The sequence below is a fragment of the Channa argus genome, chromosome 14, assembly GCF_033026475.1.
Source record: "Channa argus isolate prfri chromosome 14, Channa argus male v1.0, whole genome shotgun sequence".
NCBI classification, from domain to species: domain Eukaryota; kingdom Metazoa; phylum Chordata; class Actinopteri; order Anabantiformes; family Channidae; genus Channa; species Channa argus.
Window position 1 is genome coordinate 16,452,096 of NC_090210.1, and position 24,582 is coordinate 16,476,677.

General features: G+C 38.9%; 2 protein-coding genes across 8 annotated transcripts in view; both read left to right on the forward strand.

Annotated features, from left to right (window-relative positions):
* Window positions 1-14,346, forward strand: part of fam110b (family with sequence similarity 110 member B) — a 34,405-nt gene extending 20,059 nt beyond the window's left edge. For all 4 annotated transcript variants that reach the window (XM_067529275.1, XM_067529272.1, XM_067529274.1 and 1 more), the window contains 2 exons: window positions 2,837-3,246; window positions 5,413-14,346. In XM_067529275.1, coding sequence (XP_067385376.1) covers window positions 2,837-3,246; window positions 5,413-6,316 — 1,314 coding nt within the window. In that variant the 3' untranslated portion in view covers window positions 6,317-14,346. The remainder of the gene's footprint in view (window positions 1-2,836; window positions 3,247-5,412) is intronic.
* Window positions 14,347-16,185: 1,839 nt separating this feature from the next.
* On the forward strand, window positions 16,186-22,796 carry atg10 (ATG10 autophagy related 10 homolog (S. cerevisiae)). 4 transcript variants are annotated; one of them, XM_067529278.1, is made up of 7 exons: window positions 16,186-16,301; window positions 18,145-18,284; window positions 18,382-18,534; window positions 18,662-18,794; window positions 20,034-20,131; window positions 20,225-20,322; window positions 21,987-22,796. In XM_067529278.1, exons 2-7 carry the CDS (start codon window positions 18,180-18,182, stop codon window positions 22,078-22,080), a joined length of 681 nt encoding a protein of 226 aa, XP_067385379.1. In that variant the 5' UTR covers window positions 16,186-16,301; window positions 18,145-18,179; the 3' UTR covers window positions 22,081-22,796. The 4 variants fall into 4 exon arrangements, with proteins under 4 accessions (XP_067385379.1, XP_067385381.1, XP_067385380.1 ...); XM_067529280.1 differs by having other exon boundaries at window positions 16,194-16,301; window positions 18,180-18,284; XM_067529279.1 differs by lacking the exon at window positions 16,186-16,301 and adding an exon at window positions 16,308-17,904.
* The last annotated feature ends 1,786 nt before the right edge of the window (window positions 22,797-24,582 follow it).

Sequence of the window (24,582 nt, forward strand, 5' to 3'; positions counted from 1 at the left end):
AAAGTAAATACAACCTTTGCAACAGACAGACATTAAAATAATGAACCTTTCTTTCAATGTGAATGCAGAAATCAACAAAATGTGCATTTTGTCCTGAGGTCACCAAACTTATATACAACTGTACTGCTATAAAAGTCCTGACCTGTTAAATACCGCTAAATCTCATGTTTAACCTAAACAGCTAAGGCTGTAGAGGAATCACAGTTCCTTTAATATTCAAGGATTTGTCTTAGTCTGTACTGTGGGTGGGTAATATCATAAACTACAATATGGAATCAATTCAATATCAATAATAGACCAAGAATTGAAAGAATAAATACAGTGTGTTTATAATACTAATATGACTAATGTGATACTGTATCATATTGTGTTTTGTTTTGTCAGCTCTTTTTATATTGGAACCATTCTTTTAAGCTTTGCTGTAAAGACTTTGCCTCCAAATCTTAATGTCGTAGTAGAGAAGCTGTTCTGGTTAGGTACTTACATCAAGTCCCCTCCTTTAAAATGAAGACTATTTGAGCATCCTGTTGCATATAGACTTATATGGGCTTGCAAGGTGAAAGGTCACACATTTATTGGACCAACTGAACACAATTTGCCATCTAAAAAGCAGATTGACATTGAGATGTGGTGGGCTAAGCTCACCTAACTTCCAGACATTTCTGACCCTCTGAATGAGCTAAACACAAATCTACAAAGAAGAATGAGAAACTCTAAGCTATGGCAATACAGAGTAGTGAATCCCTTCAGAGAAGTGAATTCCCTTAACAGGGAAATTCTGAAATTTTGTCTAGAAAAGCAAATCCTAAACCAGGCCAGAGCTGTACCAGAGATGCCCCAGAGAGTGCAAACAGGAGAATCTGGTGTTTCAAAGGCTGCAAGCTTTTGCAGCCTGCACAGATTTCACAATTGTCAGTTTCTGTGGTGTGACAATTTTTGAAGCCCAACTGTTTTTTCTGAGAAAGAAGGTCTTAAAGGCCAGAAATGGAAGAAGAGAAAACAGGTCTGTAATCCTCCACTAGGGAGAAGTCAAGAGTAGGCCTCTTAAGCACTGGGGTAATCTGGGCCTGCGCTGTAGGGAAGGTTTCTGCTGTGAGAGATGTATTAATGATTTGTGTAATGGCTGGGACTAGTATGGGTGCAGTTGCTTAAATGAGAGTGGGGGGATAGGAACCAGAAATCAGGTTTCAAGGATGGTTTAAGAAGAGGAGAGTGGATTATCGTCTTTGGTCAGAGTGGAAGTTAGCCAGATGTCTCCATCTGGTGGAGAGCTGGGAGCTGATGGCTGTCATCTTATTCGTAAAGAAATCTACAGATTTGTCAGCAGTGAGGGATGTGGATGGGGGAAGTGGGGGGTAGAGGAGTGATTTAAAAGTGCAGAACAGCTTCTGGATGTCAGTGGTGATGCTAAAATTGTCATAGTAATATTCACTTTTTGCCTCAGTGATGCTTTGACAGTAAGACACAAGCAGGTTCAGATATTCAGCAAGAGCAGATGGGCTCTTGAACTTGTGCCACTTCCTCTCAGCTCTCCTGAGCATGGTGGATTATTCCCAGATAAGATCAGCAGGCAATGGATTAGAACCTGAGGGATGAACAGAACTGGAAGAGAAAGGGGCAGAGACTATCCAAACAGGTTGAAAGTGTGGTGCAGAAGCTGCCAGAGGCTGTATCTGTATCCACAGGTCTCTGTAAGTGCCTGTAAGTTCTGAAAAGTTGACCGTGTAGCGAAAGCACGAATGAAGTTAGACTTGATGATTTCAGACTTACAGTTTAAAAGAGAAAAAGAGGTGATGGTGGCAGCACACGACAAGAACAGACTAAGTCAGCAGACCAAGAGCAATGACAGAAAATTACAGTAGCTACGTCTGAAACTAGTTTTAAACAGCACTTACTTGTTCAGTGTATCTCCTGTCATGGCCAGATGCTGTAATATTTACCAGAAGTACATCAAGACGCAGTATTTAAAAGGTAAATGCAGAATTGTTTAGCACCTTTGCAATACCTATTTTCACTATTTATAAGCTACCATAAATGGTGTTGTGTGTATTAAAATGTCTGTAATTGCTGAATCCTTAATAGCACACTATTACCAAAACCCTGAAAGCAATGACTTCAAATTGACTGCTGTGGTGTACAGAGGCCAAAGACCAAAAAAACTCTTCTTCTATAATTCTTCAAAATAATATTTATGAACCTAATAGTATATACTTGTTTAATGTCATCCAAAGGTAGAGTGTAGTATCTGCATTTTGGGGGGTTGTGGGTCAGGTCAGTGGCCATAGTTTGTAAAGAATTTGCAATTACATAGCGTGGACATGGAGCTTGCCTACACCCACCTGGAGCAACTAACTTGGTGTTCGGTGTGTGGATCAATAACATTTATTTAATATGATATTAAATATGATATTTAATTTTGGACAGTAGAAGCTGGGAATAAAAGCACCAACCCTGCTATTGCTGGATGGCTCGTACCTGCGAGTTGCACAGTTATTCATGAATGTTTCTTCCTAAGGAAATGTCTAGCATTTATTACTTTTGTCACTTTTTAGTTGGATAGGGTGCATGTTTTTAAGTGATGTGGGAGTGGGTGTAGTGGAATGTAAAGTCTCTTGGAGAAAACAAAAAGCAACTGTGTGGTTGTTTTTTCAACTTGGTTTTAAAGGGAATCTCGGTGGACCTGAAAAATTTCCTGCCCTGTCCTGATATGGATGCGTGTTGTGTGTTGTGTTTGTTCCAAGTGTGGATATGCAGCAGTGAGTGGATAGCACATTTTTATATGAAAAATTGATGAGTATTTATTAACACACTGTATATTATTTTTATCCCGTCTCAGGTGGAACCTAATCCAAAGCGCCTCAGTGCTGTTGAGAGGCTTGAAGCTGACAAAGCCAAGTATGTGAAGAGTCAAGAAGTTATTAATGCCAAACAGGAACCAATCAAACCACCTGTGCTGGCCAAGCCTCCTGTTGCCCACCCCCTGTTGTCAAAAAGAGGCTCTGCAATTGGTGGAGGAAACGGAGGTGTTGTACCTTTTAAAGCATCCAACAACAATGCCAAGTCAGACCCATGTGCTAAGAGCAGCACCAGCACCAAATGGGAGAATTTAAACCTGGAGATATTAAAAAATCTTCTAAACTCATCATCTTCTTCGGGAGCAGGATCTAAAGGACTAGGAGGAGGGGCTAAGAGTGCTGTGCTGATGAGGTCATCAGGGGGAATGGCCAGGAGTTGGACACCATCTGGGTAAATACCTATGTATTGTGTAATTTACTTTAAAAATATTCACACTAAACTACACTACAAAGACACTGCCTTCTAAAAGATACAGATTCAGCAGTGTAGCAACACAAACACACAGGGAAGAGAGTGAAGGTGAATGAACACAAGTACTTTGTGTTAATTTACTTACTTTTGTAGAGCAAATAAAGCAGCATTTAAAATCCTATTAATGAAACGTTGCACTAAACAGATTAAACTCATTCATGACAATGTAATGCAAACTTGTACTAGTTAAAATTTACACACTTGCAGCTGGTAAATGGCTACTGGGAGCTATTGGCAACTTTTTTTTTTCTAACAAGGTATGAAACTAAATACATCTGTATTTGAATTTTTGGTCATATCGCGCAGGCCTCTGGTGATGGAGTGCCGCTGACATCCTTGTCCTCTCAACAGGTTGTCTCATCACTGCAGAGTACTTCTAACCATCTATCATAATAACTGACCATTGTGTTCTTTGTCTCCTTCGTGAATAGGGACTTTTTTTCCTATCAATAATTTGGCTAGATGGTCATGTCTAGGGAGAGTCCCAACAGCTAGACTGCCATCCTGTGCACACTTTGAGCTTTAGAAATCGATTTTTACCCTTGCTTTAATGTATTTCTCACTACAAAATGTGGCCAAGACAGAAAACAGTTTTGACTTCAACAGTCAAGTTATATTTTGCTATTCAGGAGTAAGCTTTAGTTAGAAATGTATGTTGACACATTGAAATAACAGCCTAATAAAGCACTTGAATGTCCACACCTATTTTTCAGGAGCGATTTTAACCACATACTGGTGGTCATGGTTCAAAAGTATTAAGTTTTAAAGAATCTTATTGATTCCATAGGTAAATTGTGCCTTGTTACAGCTTCTCGACACAGGAAAAGTAGGAAAGAAAGAAAAAGCACCTCAACCAAACCAAAGAGAAACCACATAAACAAATACAAACTACTGTAATAAAAATAAAAACATAAAGATAAATAAGGTAAATATTAATTTAATTTTAAATAAAGTAAATAACAGTTTGTCCATTTAGACTTCCCAGGCACAATGTTTTCCATCCTACAGCCAGCCTCTCCAGCTGCAGGGTCAGGTTAAAGATGTGCGGAAGGATGCCACATTACTGTGGAGCACAGGCTTTCAGTACCCTGGGGCTGAATCTTTCAGGACTCCAGCCTTTTTGCAGTGAAACCTGCATAGCTCCTTTCTCACCTGCTCTGCTGAGATGGCCATTGCTGCAGCGACAGGAGTGGTGTCTGAATCATGCAGGAGCAAGATGTGGGCACCTGTGGTGAAGCTCCTTTGGGGGTGGATATGAGGCCCAAAATCAAATCTATTGAAAAGGGTGTTAAACTCATTAGCCCTCTCTACACTCGTCCTAGGCCTCTCTAGTACTGTACCATTTATCTTCTCTGTTCAAAATGTTCATCCTCAACCTCAGTGTCCTTTGTCCTTCAGATAGAGGTATACTGATTCCTCTCCTTAGGTGTTGCTCCTGTATAGGGGCTGCTTGGTTTCTCCAATATAGAACTCTTCACTCTTGACTGTGTTAAACCCAATATACCATATTATTCCTTTTTGGTATTTTGATGTCCAGGCCTTTGAGTGAAAGTTCCCTGTCTCAGTGTAAAAGTGGGTCTCAAGTGAGCAGGTATGAGTTATTTTATGAATTTGTAAAGCTGAAACACCCGGGCCAGTGAAAGCTGCCATTCCTTCTTAATTTAAAATCTACACAACCCACTGTGTGAGACGGAGACAAAGGAAACCCAGCAATTCTGCAGGGAAAAGTTGAAGAAAGCTGAACTTTCTGCAGATGTGCTGCGATGGCATTCAGTGGCAGCGGTGCGAGAGCTCCTTGGTGGCACTTTGATTCCAGCACAAACCAGACAAAGCTAAAGGTTTATGTTCTGACATGACTGAATGTTAAATCAAATCAGCGGATAAGCTGTTTCATGTGTGCTTGTAAAAACAGATTGTTGACATGGTTTGTGTGTCTGCCGGTGGTAACATTGACAAGAAAAATGACAAATGATCCAGATTGGCCCACCTTTTTTTCATACTTTCTAAATCAGCTCCTATCTCACAATAGATTTGTCTTTCTATTTTATTCTGCTGCATTACATGTTTTTATCTTTCTTCTTCTAGGTTGCCATTAACCTACCGATCTACGATGACACTTAATGAGCAACCACCAGACTCAGCTCCCAGCCCAAGTACCTCACATTCCCTGAGGTCTTTCTCCCATTCCCTGAAGGTCCCTCCAATTAATAGTGGGGGGCGTCGCAGTCCACAACATGGAGGAAATCTCAACCTTAGCAGACAAGTCATGGATGAGAGGGGAGGTGAAGGAAGAGTGATGGATCGCTCTCGCTCCCCCCTACCACCTCTGCTCACCTCTCAATCTTCATCTGACCTCTTGAGACTGTGCAATGGCAAGCCACTTCGGACTGCCAGATCCAGCAGCTCTTCAGCTCCACCCCTCCCTCCAAAACCAAACCCTGCCTCCCTCCCTCCTCCAGCACTTTCCTTGTCACTGCCTCGCCCCTTTACAACTTCGTCCCCCTTGTCCTGTGACAACACTACCCCTCTGTCACTGCCTTGTGACTTTGGTGAACCTTCCAATACTTTATCTGATCCCACCCTGGAGCTTGAGCTTGGGTCATCTGTGGCTCGTCGCTCCTCGTTACACAGATCCAAGTCAGACCTGTCCGATCGATATGCCCGGGCTGGAGCTGATATGGAACGATTTTTTAACTACTGTGGCCTCGACCCTGAGGAGCTCGAAACAGTTGGTCCAGAAAATTTTGCAAGAGCCAACTCAGACATTGTCAGCCTGAATTTCAGATCAGCATCTATGATCTCCTCTGACTGTGACCAGTCACGGCGATCATCCAACGATGGGCTTTCAGATGGGGATGAGGATGAGGACGAGGAAGCCGGGGAGCGTGTTCCATATGGCATCTCAGCTGTAGAGCGAAATGCAAGAGTCATTAAGTGGCTGTACAGCATCAAACAGGCAAGAGAGACACAAAAAGTTTCTCATGTTTAGGAGAAAGACAACAAACTGCCCCGTCATTCAGAATTGATAGACTGATAGAATTTGTCACAGGCTTATAGACTGAAATCTTGGGGCCCAACTGAGAATTTTTCATAACAAATACATGGATGAATGAATGGATGGATAAGAAAGTCTGAGAGATTAAACAAAAACTTGGTGAAAGAACTTTGTGTTTAGAAATAAATGAGATGAAAGACTCTAATCCACCTATTCCAGAAACAAATGCACATGGAACATTAATGAACTGTTTCTCTATTGTATAAACAGATAAAGTGTCAGTTTGCTTGAACAACAGGAACAAATGCGAAATGCATGACTGTCCATGAACCCATACATTAACAGACCACTACAAATGATTATAAAATATTCTCTAAGAGGACATTTTGGCTTGTGAAACTTTTTATTTTGAGTAACTTCACATTAAGGTGTTGCCTGGAGTAGCTTGTGTCAAACCCCTAAATAATCAAACAAAATATATAATTTATTAATATATTAGCAGTCAACAGTCAACTTTGTCAAAGTGTTAATCCACATTAAAAGTGAGACCTAAGCAGTACACACGTACTATGAAGAATTGTCTGTTCAATCCACAATAGCTCCAATTTCTGTTTGCGGAACAACTGTCCTGTCAGCAGCTCCTGAATAACTTCGAGGACATAACCCCCTTACACTGTATTCACCAGGCAGAAGAAATAAGGACTTATCAAATGAAAACAAATACATACAGGAATAAATCAGCAATGATTTTATTTGTTTATTTATTTTTTTCTTGGCAGTAACAAAGCGGGCAAAGGAAATCTGCCACCAGTAAAACCTGCGGGGCCATGATTATACTGGGATCCTTTATAATAAGTTTATCATAGACACAGCAGTAGAATTATGGAATTTTAACAGCTTTCTGTAATTGAAAATCATTCCTTTATTTTTGCTCTACCTGAAAAAAACATTTGGGTTTGAAATCAAAAGATGAATATGAGACAAGAGATCAAGATTCCAGGTATTTACATCTGGATCTGATACTGAACTTAGAAGATAGCACCTGTTGTTTGAACCCACCCATTTTTCATGTGAGTAGAAGTATTGGAAAATGTGACTGACAGGTGTGTTTTGTTGCCCAGATGTGTCCTATGACATTGATTATTCAAACAATATATACCACTGAACGTCTAAACTCAGTTTCAAATTTGAGTTTTGCCTGTTTAGACTGTTTTAGTAGTTAAGAGGTGTAACCAACATGAAAACCAGAGAGCTGTCTAAAGGTGAAAAACAAGAAATTGTGACGCGAGAAGCAAGATTGTGTAGGAAGAAGAACAGAAAGGCCACGCTGGGATTTGCCAAAAAGGATGGATATGAGCCTCAGAAATCCAAGGACAAAGACAAAAACTTGAACCCTATAAGAGCGTGGATTTTACCAGCTAAAGAGGAGACTGAAGGGAGTAACCCCCGCAATGGGTCACGGGCTTAAAGCCGTTACTGCAAGCAAAAGACTTGCAACTAAATATTAAGTCATATTTATTTTGAGTCTATCTGTTCCAATACTCTTTCCCACATGAAAAATGGGTGGGTTCAAACATAAGGTGCTGTCTTGTAGATTTTTTAATGGATCCAGATGTAAATACCGGCATATAAAAGCTGAAATGATGATCTCGTCTCAAATTCATCTTTTTTTGTCAAACTGAAATGTCGAATTGGCCTCACTGTTCCAATACTTTTGGAGGGGAGTGTAGATTGGCCTTTGATCCAACAAAATTATTCAATTTATCTTTGACTTTGCCAAGCAAACTAGTACAGACTTTTTTTATCAACTATATATTTGTGGATTATTTGGTCAAGATTTGGTTTATTTTTGGTTTGTTCATTCTCCCACTCTGGGACAAGCTCATAAGGTACTTAAGGTTTTCACAGTTGTTGTGTCAAAAATAAGATTCATGATCTTACTTCCCAGATGGTCTGGTCATAATTAAAACGGAAAGCAATAGCCTACTTTACTAATAGGAAAAAAGTACAATAAAACATGTACTCTATAATCCAGCAAGAGGGCGGAGTTTGTAAATGCAGCACACATTTCTACAGTGATTTAATTACAAAACCAATATTGATTTTGATATTTATACTGAAACGATGCCCCTAATATAGCTATGGCAACTGCTCCCATAGCTTTGATGTAATCTGAAACTCGCTACTAGTTGGACAGAGCAAAACAGGACATCTGCTAATCCTCCAAATTGTATGCTTTTAGTTTTGGACCAGAGCCACCACTGACTTTATTATTTCCACTTCTGCTTTTCGTGCCATAACAAGTCAAAATGTCCACTTTGAGAAATACCAGTTGTGTTGATGTCTGTATTGAAAAAAAAAAAAAAAAGATGATGAAAAAGCAAATGAATGAAAATGTCTAAATCAGCAAAATGGATGTTAACCTGTCAAAAACTATAAATCAGTTAGGAAAGTCAAATATCCTAGTACACTTCTTGACCGTGATGATGTCCGCTCAGTGACACTATTCAATAATTACTACGGGTGACTGTCAAACAAACAATTGATCAATTCAGCACCAGTGCAATGGGTCACAAAGACTAAATCAGATATTGAAGTATCAAGCTGTTTCCTGGACAGCACAACATTTTTAAGTAGGGTTTCACAAAGCCGAAAACTAAGTTGAACAAGTTATTGTCACTGCTGCAGGAAGGTTCTGCAATATATGATGATCGACTGATAAACCAAGGAAACCTGTATTTGACTTTGATTTGGACAGATACTCACTTACTCTAAAATATTTCTCAACCCTGCTTATCAGAGTTATCCAGACAGCATTAAGGTTCACTATAATATTATTACAAAGTTTAAACCATTTTGACATTTATTATGTATAAATGGTACATTTGTCATCATATCAACCAACAAAACATTTCACTGGAATGTTTTAATGTCTATTAAGAGGGTTATTCAGAGGCACTCATTTATAATTCAAAAAATGCATGTAATTTGGAGTTTTTTTAAATAGTCAAATGTCCAAAATAATGAATAAGGCATAATGAATCACTACTGGTGCTGTCTCAGGATGATTTCACATGACATGGATGGATTTTCACCTTTTTGTTTCAGTTTGGTTTAGTCCAGTGTGATTGTTCTGTTTATGCTTATCTGAGAGTGTCAACAGCTGTTAGGTTTTATTCCACTGGGAATGTTGGAGCTATCTATCCGGTGAAGTCTAGTGCTTCACACAGAACATGCTAATAAGGGTTAGTGATTGCATTTCAAATTTATAGTTGCAATTTTAGAGTGGAGCTTTTAAATTGCAGGGGTTGCTGTTGCATTATTTATCTTGAAGAATTGTTAAGCTGGCTCTAAAAATTCTAAATTGAAAGTGTTAATCAGCGAGTAAAAAATACTGGGTATCCTACAACTAGATAAAGGGAACAAATGTAACAAAGGATCAATGCAGGGTAAATTTGGCTACAATCACATAATGCACGCTAGCACAGTAAACCACTGCAAAAAGACTGTCTACTAAATGATGAGCGTATATTATACTGTAAATGGAAATTATAAATGCAGCAGAGGACAGTCCCTATGCATATTTACATATCTGTACCTGTGTCAAGCAACAACACTACTTAATACCAATATGCATTGGTTTTTGGCTGTAAAAGGTATTTTAAAGGTTTATGTTTACGTTTGGTCATTTGTTGTACGCTTTCATTCAAAGCGGCTTACAAGGCAGCAGAAAGGTAGCAATCTTCGTTATGGAGAATAGCGGCTTCCTTCCTGTAACTGTCATGTACACTATTTTTGTTCAATGTTCTCCTGATGGTGGACTCATGAACACTAATATTAGCTACTATAAGAGCCTAATAGATGTTACCCTAAGGGTCCTTTTAACCTCCCAGTCATACACCTTCCTTTTGGTGTGATCTTTGTCGGTCAGCCACGCCTGGGGAGAGTAAAAGTGGTTTGAATGTTCTTCAGTTGTACGAAATCTGTCTGATTCAAGTTGTGGAGCCCAAAACTCTTTTTAAATTACCAAGTACCAAGTCAAACAAATTCTAAGATTTTAAGAAATCCCGTCTGTTCGAGCCATGACACACTTCTACAAGAACAGACTTTGATAGTGAAGAGCATTTTTCGCATGAGGAAGGAACTCCCATACTCACACACATCCCACTGATGAAAAAACTTGACTAAATTCTACTTTTGCCTCAAATGATTTGATAAATGAGAGGTTCACATACTTTAGCTCACAGAGATATTTAAAATTATATATTTTTTCACAATAAGTAAATTAATAAGTGTTATGTTTATCTGGTTTCTTTTATTGGTTTCCCTTTAGCTAGAGTTCTGTGGAAATCTTTATCTTTAAAATTTCAAAATGTCTTACAAACTTTAAAGCACTACTGTAAATAAAGGGGGGTTTTAGTAAAGAGGAACAAATTATCAGTAAGTTTTACTTGTAACTTTAAAGTACCTTTGATTAAAAGAGGAATATGTCTTTTATGGAAAACAACAATCCAACAGTGTGAGTACACTGTTAAGAAATACATCCTGGTGACTTGCGGAACAAAACCTAATGGTGCATTTCGAGGTTTGGGATATATAACGAGTGAACCAGTTCTAATCAGTCAGTGTTTTGCGTGTGGGACAAAAGGGCAGGTGTAAAGACAATGAGCTATTTTAACAAGGGCAGATAGTTTAGACAACTGGTTTAGAGCATCTTCAGAACTACAAGGTTCACAGAAAGTAAGTAGTAGCTAATGCCAGACCATGTAATCGTATCCCTGATCTAACAGATCAGAAAAGCAAATCATTGTGAGTGAACATTGCCTCCATTTCCAAATCAATATCAGTAAAAGTCTTTATGTGTGAAAGTATGCAGAGAGATGGCTGTGATATTCATCACTTTTCTTTCCACATATAGTCTATAGTTAATTTTACAGCAGGGCTACTGTGTTACATCAAAGAACACTGTAAACTGCTTTCATCAACAACCTGTTTTTGTTTCAGTCTTAACCCTCAAAGTCAGTCACAGGAAGTCACCTGTTGCTCTGTTGGTGCTGAAAACTTGGAACCTGGACCTTCACACCACTCAAACCTATATGAACAAATAGGGCCTTGTTATTCTTGTTTAACAAACTATATTAATTCAGGTACAGTCAGTTTGAGAGGCTATTGTGATTAGTTCATCTTAGGTGTAAATGATTCAGTTTATATTGAAAATTGTTGGGTTTTTTTTGCATTATGAATTTCATTTGGCTTTTTACACAAAAAGGTACACAAAATACTACGCCATGTTAAAACATTCAATTCCATTGAGTTCAATTAAACTTTATTTATACAGCGCCAATTCACAATAAAGTCATCTAAAGGCACTTTACAGAATAAAGTCTATAAAAAAATATAGAGGAAACACAACAATTGCCCCTGGAGCAAGCCCTTGGCAAAAGTGTAGAGGAAAAACTCCCTTTAACAGAAGAAACCTTCACCAGGCTCAGGGTGGGCGGCCATCTGCCTTGACCGGTTGGGGTGAGTGGAAAGAGGAGAGAGAGAAATGAAAAGAGCGACAAAAAGCAACATAAAAACATCGGGCAGGTTGGTAGGACCAGTAGCTGGACACTGGAAAACACACAGCTCCAAAGCCAGGGGACACCTGCAGAAAGGGACAGAGAGAGTGGGACAGAGGGGGAGAAGGACAACTCCGGGAGAAAGAAGACACAAAGTTAATGTCATACAGTGGTGACAAATAAATGTGGGGTGAGATGAGAGAGGGAAGGAGCTTAGTGCATCAGGGGGTTGGTCCCAAAGCAGCAGCCTGGTCTCAAAAGTAAAGAGGGTGTGTGCTTCAGAAGCAAAGCCTGTGCTGTTAGCTATACCTTCATTACAGAACCTTAAGTCCCTAAAGTTGTACAATTTTTCCCACCTTGCTCCCAGCCATGATTGCCTTGTAGTGGTCAATTACACTGAAACATTGGTTCTGCATTGTTTTTATTCCTCCTGCCCATACTTATTGTAGTCTTAGGTTATCAGTTTTTACTGCTTGGGGGAGCTCAGCGAGAAACTGAACCCCGACTTAGCTGCTTCCGGTGAGTGTAGGTCGGCTGCATAGCACCTCTTTTATCGGTGTGTAAGAGCGTGTGATTATGAGTGTGAATGGGTGAATGAGAAGCTGTGTAACACACTCCTGAGTACCGATAAGGTAGAAAAGCAGAGCATTTATTATTTACTGTGATGCCAAACCCATATTTCATTTCAAAATGCTTCCTAAACTTGAGCTGAAATTAGTATGTTTCAGCAGTACATAAACCAAATTATGATGGGAATGATTGTTCTGGAAGTTGTGTATATGTTTAATTGTTTGTTTAATGATCATGTGGTATATGCAAAGGGAATTTGTACGTTTGGGAGATGCCCACTTGGCATTTGTAACTCTTACCATTGACGCCTCACATTAGCTTCAGCAGAACTACTGTGGAATTTATCCCTAACAGCATGTCTACCCAGAAGGCGTTCGATCAGTCCAGGTATCTTCATAGCCTCTGTTTGACTTTTGCTTTATGAAGAATAAAATCCCAAAGCATATTTTATCTATAAACAGAAGTAATGAAGTTTAAACTTTCATGACAAACAGTAAATGTTTCATTGAACTTCTGGGCATGTGTAATCCTATTTTCATTCCAGTCGGTTCACATTCAGCCACGCCTGTCATTGTAGAAGGTTTCAGTCTTCTTCCTAGCTAAATTGGAAGTGAAGTGAGATCAGCTGGTAGAGGGGAGACCCACTCCTTGCTCTAAGCTCAGGGCTGTACCTGTGCAACAGCTTGACCTGTCATTCTCATGTGTCTTCCCAATAAACACCCTATAGGCAACCCTGCTGCTTCTTATTGTCAGCATTAATAAAGAAAATATTGTGCTGTTCTAGCTACATCCCTATGCTTCATTTTGACTTCTGTCACATGGTCTGTTTCTTTGTGTGTGTGTGTGTGTCTTTGGACTGACAGTTTTGTGGTAATTGGCTTGTTTTAGTTTTTCTTGTATGTGTAAATTCTGTAAGAAAAAAATGTAGATATTTGATTTTGAAATTGAAGTTTTTCTGACTGAGCAGAAAAATGCTGTTTTGCTCTTTGACTTTGGTACAGAGCTGCCTGATAAAACCAATCAGGAAGAGACATACAGTAGGCCCAATCCAAATTCTCCCCCTTGGCCTTAACCCTGGGTTTTTGCACATTCATGTGAGGTGGCAGACGTGTCCCAGTTCACTGTAGCACCCAGAGGTGTGACGTTTTTGGGCTATGTGACTCTTTAAACACAAAACCAGGCTTTATCAATACATTTATTTCTCTGGCTTCTAAAATTATCTTAGGTTCAGCAGTAATCCTGGTTTAATGTTCTTTTGTATTTGATGTAAATTTCCTGACCAAAAATAGTAAAATAATTCTATTATCACCTCACCCGATGTCAATAAGCCAATTAACCAACTAATATCTAACGTTAACTAGCGATTAGGTTATTAGTGTATGATTATCACATGCATATTTGCACATATTGTATTTTTTTTCTGCATTGCATCACTACTCTGCAAGTGGTGCAGGTGGACAGAGTCAGAGAACGGGTTGCTACATACTACTGCTAACAGTGTTTAGTCATTGCGAGCTTTACCATTAGCGTGTGTGTGCAAACAAGAAGGTTTGAATACCTCTGATAATGTCTTGAACAGTTTAATTTCATAGGAAGATATATCCTTAACACTATCCCTCGTGATTTAAAACACAGAAATGTGTGAACTCTCAAAAACATAGGTTGGGGTATAACATATGGATTGGGATTGGGCCTTACTGTGTTGGACTTTGTTTTTTAATGTGAAAACTAAAATTTGCTTCATTGATATCTGTAATTGTTTAGTTTCTTTTGTATTATTTAAATAAACTGTTTCATTTGCCATCACATGCCACTGATGTTTTAAGAAGTGACTAAAATAAGGCCTTCCTTCTATTTTCAGGCTTTAAATGAGTAAAAAGATATTGATTACCATCACCGTCTCCTACTGACTGACTGAAATGCCAGCTCAACTGGATAAATGGTAAATGGTCTGCAGTTATATTGCGCTTTTTTTACTTATTGGCACTGAAAGCACTTTACACTGCTTCTTATTCACCCATTCGCTCTCACAATCACACACAGTCATACAGCAGCTGGCCAACGCTCACCAGGAGCAACTAAGTTGGGGTTCAGTGTCTTGCTCAAGGACACTTCAACATGTGACTGGAGGAGCTGGGGACTGAACCAACAACTGCAAGATTGGTGGACAACTGCTCTACCTTCCTGCACCAAAGTCCCCCAAAAGCCGCAAAGAAAGCAAATAAAGCAGCAAATAAAATAAATGGCAATTTGGACACATTATATTTTGTTAACATCTTACACAAATATTTTAAAAATAACTCTGAAAGTAGTATAGTGGGGGCAACTGTGGCTGGTAGAAAGGGTAATCCGCTAATATCAGGGTCATAAAAATGTGCTATTCCTATGACAAAGGTATTTTAGTTTGGAATCAATGACTGAATTGTCTTTAGATTTGAGCTTTTGTATTAACAGGTAAAAATAACTAGAAGATTTAATGTTGTACTGCATTTTAGCAGATTTAGAAGGCAGAAGTACTACAGTGTTTAAGTGAAGCATAAATACTGATTACAGGTCAGAATAAAACCAGACAATAAGATGAACACCAAAAAAAAAAAAAAAAAAAAAACTTGTTGTGTATCTGACACAATAATATAACTGAAGTCTGATTTTACACTGTATATTTACAAGCTAATTCTTGCTTCACTCAAGCCTCATTCACAAATATGCTGTACAACTTCAAACGTGAAGACAAACATGGACATGACAGCAAAAAGCTTAATGGGCCTTTGAATTAAAGGTTTTAATCTTACTTAAAACTATTTGCTGATTTATTTACTGATTTAATTACAGATATCAGTAAATAACAGAAGGACCCTTACTTAATGTGACAGGTGCAGAGGAACCTGCAGGTAGTGCCTGTGTTTTGCATGGTTATTCATTGTAAAATATCATATTTCAAATTTTAACAGTTGCAAGATTTTCAGCAATCTGGTCAAAATGTTATATCCTCGACTTTATGGATGTAATCTGTGACTTTCTGGAGTTTTTAAGTTAACACTTGTTTACTACTGATTAACAATAACCACCACCCAGCCAAATCACTCACAGACTGCCAAAAGAGATATACTCAGGTAGAAAATGAACTGCATTGCAATTGTATATAGTTGTGAAAAGTCTGACCAATAGCAATATGGCAGACATGTGTACCACCTTTGAAGGTGATATTTAAGAGGTCACTTCTTAGTGTACCTGCCAGACTACTAAGAGTGCTCACGATACTGCAAAAGTACATTTTTGAAAGAAAATATAAACCAGGCAAAGAGAAGCACATAGTTAGTGCCACGAGCAGTGCACAATTTAATAAATACAAAAACTTATTACTGCAGGACAAACTTGAGGTCAACTATGTCGTTTACCACATGCTAGTATCTCAGGGAAAGAGTCTGTGTTGAGGATGGTCATTAACACTGTTCATTCTCACTGTTACACAGAGTTTGTCTCGCTTGTTGGCTGTGAAAAAAATGATGTGAGTTGATTTTTGCTTTTGATGTCAATGACAATATGTGGATGATATTGGCAAAATGTTGAAACTTTACACAGTTTTTGACGGTTTGGCAAAATAAACTTGCAGCTGGCTTAAATAGTTTTGTCCACTCTTGTACTGCCTCCATTTGGGTTAGTGAAGCTCAAATCCAGAAGGTGGCATTAATGGACCTGTAAGCTGAGGCCAACAACAGAAGAAGAAGAAGAAGAAGAAGAAGAAGAAGAAGAAGAAGAAGAAGAAGAAGAAGTCACGGGATTTCGCGACCCGGAAAAGAAAATAAAGGCTCTACTTTCTGGCCCCTCTCGGCAGCTGTCGTCCACCAGTAAGCAATGTAGTACAGCTAGTTGGAGCACACGTTCCTGCCTGCTTGTTTTAGCTGCGTGTGTGTCTTTGTGAAACGGTCCCTTTGGTCTGAACCTTATGTGTAATCAAGCGGCAGGGTCAGTCCTAGCCCGCTGTGAGGTTTCCTTACGTCTTAGTTCCTCCCGATGTAGAGAGGTATTGAAGGAAAACACGAGGAGAGAGGTAGCGAGGAAATGCATATTTAGAGAAGTTAGACGTCTGAACCGTCATGTGCAAGTTAACAATTAGTACATTTGGAGCTGATAATGTCTCCAAAAAGGATTTACCGTTGTAACATAGACCGTAAATTTAAATTATGCAGTCGTGCGTAAATTTTTTACACTGATCAGGCGCTGGATGTACATAAACAGGGATATATGTATTTTTTTTTTTTTACAATACTGCATCGTTATCTTGTTTGCAAATTCATTTATCTTCCTGGTAATAAAAATAAATGGTTGTGATTTATACCCCAATTTTTGGACATGATTTATTAGACCAACTGTTTTAGACAGTTGTGAAGGTTTTAATATCAAGCTGTATTCCTGCATGAGCCACGGGGATTGTAAGATTCATGTGACTGAATAACTGAAATGATGACACAATTAAAATGTGTTAATTGCTGAACAGCTGCACACTTACAATAACTAATATTTAGAGTAATATACCATACAATATTGAATGATATGCAAGAAAATGTTTTTTTTACCTATTACACACCCCAATGCTAAAGATTGGGGTAGCCAACATTTACATATCGATCTTCATAAATGTTTAGATGTTTTTCAACCACAAAAACAAATTAGGTTATTCAAATAGCTATTTAAACAAACATATGGACAAAAATAAAAAAATTTACTACTATTACAATTAATTATGGTACCAGTACTGGAATATGCAGTTCTCCTTTTGGTAATGAAAAATCAATGAACCTGAGCTCAGTATAGGCCGACCACATTGTGCTAAATTAAACCTGTATCAACTAAACAAATGTAAAACAAATCATCACGGTAAGATGCTGCCAAAGCCGGTCAAGTAACTGTACTTGAGCATATGTTTTGACTTCTCTTTTTTTAGGCTGTAAAATTCTCAGTCGCTTTCTAGTTAAGGTCTCACTCACTAGTCTCTGTTCCATTGACAATATGGTCTTTCTTGGGTCCTGGTGTTTCTCAGTGAAATTGTAATTCTTTTTTGGGTGGAGAAAGGGTGACTGCAGGCAACTGTGGCTCAGGAGGTAGACGAGGTAGACAAGAAGGTAGAGCAGTTGTCCACCAGTCCCAGGGTTATTGGTTCGTTCTCCAGCTCCTCCAGTCACACGACATGTGTCCTTGAACAAAACACTAAACCCTAACTTAGTTGCTCCCAATGAGGGTCGACCAGCTGCATAGCAGCTCCCCCATCAGTGTTTGTGTTTGTGTTTTTGACTGTGAGTGCGAATGGGTGAATGAGATGCAGTGTCAAGTGGTTTGGGTACCAACAAGTTAGAAAAGTGCTATATAAGTGCAGACAATTTACCATTTAGAGAAGAACAGGTTGGAAACTGTTCGTACACATTCATTTTACCAGCGCCCCATGCACAGGAAGTAGGTGGAAACCTTCAGAATTCAGAAAAAAGCACTGTTTTTTAAAAATTCTTAATAATTGCTATCATGTGCATAGAAAGAGGAAACTATGTGTATTGCTTAATTGCTTTGCAGTATAAAATGTATTTTAAATTTTTGGTTTTAACTCCCCTTTCTGTGTAATTCAATGAGGGGCTTGAATATGGCACAAAGTGGCATATTGTTTTAAAGTCATTAAAAATTTTATTTTAACATTAAAAGGTTTAATACTTATCCACCACCATGTTTCATCTGAGATGAGTTTGGGTGTCCTGGAAGAGGAGACCTTCTGTCACTGCTGTCACCAGCTCCTCCAGCAGTCTGAGCAGCTAAGAGATGGCTGGACCTGGGAGTCAGTTCAGGTGAGAAGGTCTTTCCTGTCACCCTTATTAGTATAGAGACAGTCTGAAAGCCTACTGCGGGCAAGAAAAGTGATGATAGTTTCTAATTTGGGTTAAGGGTTCACAGGAAGGCTACCTTAGGAAGACTGTTCTGAGATCAGCTGTCATTAACTCTCATCCAGTGTGGAACCAGGAAGAATCCAGTTCAGATTCGAAGACACACACTTCCTGTCACTCCTGGCCTGATCAGCAAGGACAAGAAAAGGAACAGGTAGATGATGTTCATTTCAATCTCATATAGTATGTACTTTAATTACATTAGAATGAATTTAAAACAATAACAATTGTTTGGAGCAGCTAAAGAGACTAAGCCGCCTCCCCTGCCTATTTTTCTACAGTGTGTTGTTGATGAAGATGATGGGGTCTGTGTGGTGCCAGAAGGCAACAGCCAGGTGCTTCAGTACGAATATCATATCCTGTACTCCAGCAGCTACAGTACACCTGTTCTATATTTCAGAGCCTCCACTTTAGGTTGGTTCCATTTACATTCATTGCATACTGTCTGTGAAGATTCTCAGTCACTCAGGTCATGGGTATCCCAGGGAATGATGTTTAATGGCAACTCTACTTGCTTTTAGTTTGAGAAAATGTTTCACCTGCGATGTCGAGGGCTTTGTTAGCTCTGATATATTGGCTAGAGAGCCCAGCGTTTAAAATCTGTGGAGTTATTAGATCATTGACCGCGTTTACATGGACTGTTGTGAATCAGCTTCATGCGTCTTTTCTTTCTCTCCCCCTGCGCTGTCACTCTGCTGTGACACAAACACACACGCAAGTTAGAGAGAAGTCAAAAAGAAGCATTTTTTGTCATTAGACAGTGAAAGTCGTTGCTCCAGGCTTCTAAAATAAGTCAGAGGTGGAGGAGAAATCAGGTTATTCTTCTGCTGCATGTATCCGTGGATTTATGTGCTTGTAAACACTGTTCCCTGATTACCCAAAAAAGAGTACCCCGGTTACTTAAGTAACTCGTTTCTGTGGTGTAGCGGTTATCACGTTTGCGTAACTCACTAAAGGTCTCTGGTTCGGCAGAAACGCTATTGTCCTTCATTATGATATCCACAGTCAATCTGGGTTGAGTCTCTTGTAAAATGGGTTGCCTCAGTTCTGTAGCTCAGAAGGTAAGGCAGTTTGGACCAGTTCGATTCCCGGTACAGGCTACATCTCAAGTTGCTCCTCGTGGGTCAGGTGAGCACCTTGCATGTCAGCCACCACCATCGGTGTATGAATGGGTGAATGAGAAGCAACATTGTAAAACGCTTTAGATAAAAGCACTATACAAGCGGCCATTTACAAGTAACCTGGTTCTCGGGACAGCTGATTTACTAAGTGTCATGTTTACAGCTGGTTTTCGAAATTGGGTAGATTTCTGTCAGAGAACGATGATTTTTCTGCCATGTACTGTATACGTGTAACCAGGTTTCTAATCATACAGCTGCATGTGTCTTTCTTGCAAGGCTCAGGACAAGTTGATGAAAATCGTTTGCTTCATATGAAATGTTTGGACATTTTCTTAAGCAAGTTTGTGCATCATTTTTTGACAATCTGCATATTACACTTCACAGCTATGATTTGAAAACCTTAAAGATTAATAAAGATGTTTATGTGTAGGTTGTTTCTTTGAATATTTAACCATGGCAGCAGTATATTTTTAAAAGGTTGCTTTTTGTGAAATCTTTCTGATGCTGATGATTTCATGTGTCACTTCTTCAGAAGGGAGGAGTCTGTCACTAGAGGAGGTGTGGAGCTCTGTTCATCCAAACTTTAAGACTCGACTTCTCAACAATCCTCTCAGTACAATCACTCAACAGGTAAAACCAGCAAAGATGCAGCTGTGAACTTTATTCATCTTACGTTTTGAAACTTCACGGAGGTGTTCGCTTGTTTTTCTCCCTTTGTGTCAGGAGCATCCTCTCCTGGGTCAGCCATTCTTTATGCTCCACCCTTGCAGAACACATGAGTTCATGAGGCCTGTGCTTCAGTCAGCTCAGGACCAACGCGGGTAGGACAGCTATTGGATTCACTAAAATAACAACAATATGCAAAATTGAAAATGCATATGCAACAGTTTCCTAGAGCTTTATTCTACCCTGCTTTTTTGTTTTTTATGGCATTTGGCCTATATACACCACCACAATGATTTTAAAATGAAACAATCAGAAATTGAGCAAAATTAAAAGTTTTAGCTTTCAATCAAGGGATTTGACAAATTGGCTGTATCTCAATTAATAAGATGACACTGAACCCCAAGTTGCTCCTGGTTGATCAAGTAAGCACCAGGCATGGCAGCCGCTGGCATTGTTGTGCAAGTGTGTGTGTGAGAAACAACTTTGGATTAAAGCCCTATTTAGGTAGACCATTTACTATTTATCATTCGGGGGGGGGTTGTTTGTTTTTTGTTTTGTTTTTTCAGCTTAATGGTGGCCTCCTTTACGTGCGTAGACCGCTCCTTGGACTTCATTTTGAAGGATGAAGAGTTCCAGGAAACAGCTACCAAATGCAAATATAACGCGCATAAACACCTCTAAGCCTTCTGCTTTAATAATCATTAAGTAAAGAGGGATCAAGTCACATCTGACCATGCAACTGCTTGTCAGCCATTTGCTCCATTATTTAAAAACCACCAAAAATGAGGGTGTCTATTTAAATGGCTGTAATTATAATGCCATAGTTTTGTCATACCACTTGATGTCAGGTGGTAAGAAGTTCCATGGTTTTGGAATAGCAACAGCAAATGCACAGTCTCTCTACCTTTCATACCTGGATCCAGTCTTGAGCTGACAAGATCTTTTTGGGGTAGGAATGCCTTAACAATTGATAGGAGGTAAAGCTGAAAAAAAGCTCGCTTTTATAACAAGGATTAATCTGTTCATCAAATCTTAGGTCACAGTCAAAAATCACTTTACTGATGTTCCAAGATAAGTGGCTAGACTGCCAAGATCCAGGTTTAATCCATTATCCTTAAAAGATAAGCCAAACATGATGCACTCGGTCTTACTCTCATTCAAGTTAAGGACATTTTGGAACACCTAGAGTTTTGCATTATCCAAACAGTTAAGGGACTGTAGTGCATTACCCACATTTGGCTTGACGGACAAATAAATCTATAAATCATCAGCGTAACAGTGGAGGGACAGATTGTGCTTGTGGATGATTGACCGCAGTGGGAGCATATACAGTAAAAAAATCACAGGTCAGAGAATGGAACCCTGCAGCCCCCCACAGGAGAGAGACTCACAGGAAGATGATGTGTCTCCTATCATTACAGAAAACTTCCTATTGGTTAATAGGACTGGAACCATCTAAGAACAAACAGGTTGATTAAAAACAACATTTTCTAGAACTTTTGAGATAAAGGGAAGAAGTGACACAAGTCTAAAATGTCTGACAATCATAGATTAGTAGTGGTGACACATTTTGAGAATGTGTAAAAAATGTATACACTTGGGAAAGTGTAAAAAATAACAGTAAAACAGCTCTTAAGTGTTTAATTTCAAACTTGGTGTGGTGGTGTACAGAGACCAAATTCCCAAAAAATTATTATTGTTCCAATACTTATGAACCTAGATGTATGACATATTATCCTAATCATGAGTTTTTCTCTCCTCATACTACTACGCTGTTAGATGACTCTCATGTTCATAGTATGTATTTGTATTTCTGCAGGCAAGTAAACTACATGCTAACTTGGCTTAGTGTAGTGGGTCCTCTGGTGGGTCTGGAAGTCCCTTTGAAGTACTCCACCCAGCTTCCCCCCTGAGTCGGACTGAGGCTGCAAATGATCTGCTTTACTCTGCCAGCAACACCGTGGAGTGTAAATGCATGGAGACTGGATTATCAACCACGGACAGAAAGTGACTGCCCCCAGGGTCCTAGACCTTCAGAGGTCCTAATGGCCCAAGGTCATCTGTGTGACAATTACACAGATTAATTAAAATTAATTACACTTTTCTTCTACAGTACATTAAAACACATAATGAGAAGTTGTATGAATATTATTGATGTTTTTCAGATAATATATGTGGTCTAGGGTTAATAATTTAAGAAATACATGCAAATATGAGGAAGTGATAATAAGTAGCATAAGCAAATTCAGTGTGGAAAAAGAAGTAGTGGTTCTTTGATTTTCTAGTGTGGTTCTTCTTCCTCTTATTAATATTCATCTAAATTATTGGTGAATCTAAACTGAGTCACCAAACAAAGGTGTGAGCATGAATAGTTATTCTGCATAGTTATCTTTCTGCAGCAGGTAGATTCAAACCAGGGACCTTCTAGCTGTGAGGCTGTACTGCTAACCTCTCTACTAAAAGATCCAGTCATGTTTAAAGTGGACAGTGCAATAGTTGTTTTAAAATGTTTGCAATGGTCAAAGTTGTATTAGAACTTAAGATGGGTTGACTGATTCACCGTGTGAACTCATGGATTGAGTAGCGTGTAATAAAACATGGCATCCTTTAAGTTGCCAGTAGCCTCTTGGCAGCTGTATCTGTGTTGTTAGCTAATGATCACAAGTACAAGAAGACATGAAGGTTTACCCTACATTTTCACAGATTAGCATAAGCTCTGTAACTGTTCAACAGAATGGATGTTTCTAATGCTGGTTCATTCACTCTAGTAAACTAAATCTTAGTTTTGGCTTTTTGTCACATGCACCTCCTGTTCTGAAATTCCCTTGACTCTAAACTTTATCTCAAAGCTAGTTGCAAGGTTTTGGTTCCTCCCTTTTTTCCTTTCAATGTAGCTATAATTCCACAGCAAGTGTGAAAAGGTACAAAAGGATCTCACATGAGTTCAGGAGGGGAAGCAACTGGAGATCTACCTACAAGGCTGCTGAAGTAGACAAGAACACAGTGTTCACCAATGCTGCGACTGTAGAGCTTGACATTGTGTCACGAGCAAAGTACATTTATCTAGAGTGAACCCTGCCTTTCGACCAATGAGATCTGGGAAAGACCCTAGCCCCCCATGACCCTGGAAAGGATAAGCGGTTACAGATAATGGATCGATGGATCATGACATCATCTTTATGTACCACAGCAAGATTTACACTTTATTGTGATAAGAACTTACACATGAAAAAAGAATAATCTTTATTGTCATTATTGAGCACATATACAAATTGCACATACAAGTTACAATGAAATTAAGTCTCTGCATTTAACCATGAAATGCATGTTGCAAACACAAATTTATATTTGAAACCTACTCGTACATACAATAAATACAATACAATAATCTAGCCTCTTCTCAACCATAGGTCCTTTTATGTTGATTTGCCCCTCTGCTTAGTACAAACATTTTACATTACATTTTACATATGCTTGCAAATGCCATTCAGCAGTTCTCACATACAAGGCAGCAATAGGTGCTAAACAATGGGTGTTTGTTGCCAAGAGCAATTTAGGACATGGGGTTTATTTATTAGGGACAATGTACAAGAACATTAATCTTATTCAGTGATAAGAGATGCATTGTTCGAGATTTAGCTAATTTCCAGTATTGCATTCACCAGGTAGGTACACACAATAAACAATAGGTAATCAAAACCTATAATTCACAGCTACAACTTCAAATTGCAAAATGCAATTCAGTACTACACCCTTACTTCACCTCAGACATAGACGCATACATACACATGTGCATACATACCTCGATTCCCTTCTTCCTTTCATGCAATCACCATCTTTTTTGTGTATTTTTGGCCTCTGAAGAACTAATATTAAAATCTACAAATTTTTAAAATAACCAAGATTAATTCAATACAGGGGTTTATTAGCACTAAATTACAACAGACTCATCTCAAGGCACTTTACACTGTAAGGTTGTAAACTTAAAGAATTATAAAGAGACCTGGCAAATCCCCCTTGAACACAACCACAAGGCGACTTTCTTTAACATAAGAAACCTCCAACAGAAGAGGCTCAGAGTGGGCAGCTGTCTGCCTCGGCCGGTTGGGTTGAGTCGAGAGAAGAGAGAGCAAAAAGAAACGAAAGGAAGCAATAAAGAAAATATAATTGGGGAGGTGATGAGCAACTTCCAGGTGTCCCCACCAGCACCACCAGATGTTGTCTGGGACACACAGCTCCTCACCATTACAGCTGAAAAAAAAAGAGGAGAGCGAGAGGGTCACAGTCTGGATGCTAATGCGTTTGAATAAAACAAAACAAAACAGATGTTTAGAAAATTAAGCAATTTTTGTACAGAAAACTTAGGCACCTGACTTCTTTTGAATTCTAGGGACAGACAGGAGCTTTGTCTTATA

What these genes read in the sequence shown, in the direction of transcription:
- atg10 (XM_067529278.1), top strand. Translation starts at nt 18,180, where the DNA reads ATGAGTTTGGGTGTCCTGGAAGAGGAGACCTTCTGTCACTGCTGTCAC. An exon ending in GGACCTGGGAGTCAGTTCAG is followed by an intron (nt 18,285 to 18,381) that starts GTGAGAAGGTCT and finishes ATTTGGGTTAAG; the next exon opens with GGTTCACAGGAAGGCTACCT. An exon ending in TTTCAGAGCCTCCACTTTAG is followed by an intron (nt 18,795 to 20,033) that starts GTTGGTTCCATT and finishes TCACTTCTTCAG; the next exon opens with AAGGGAGGAGTCTGTCACTA.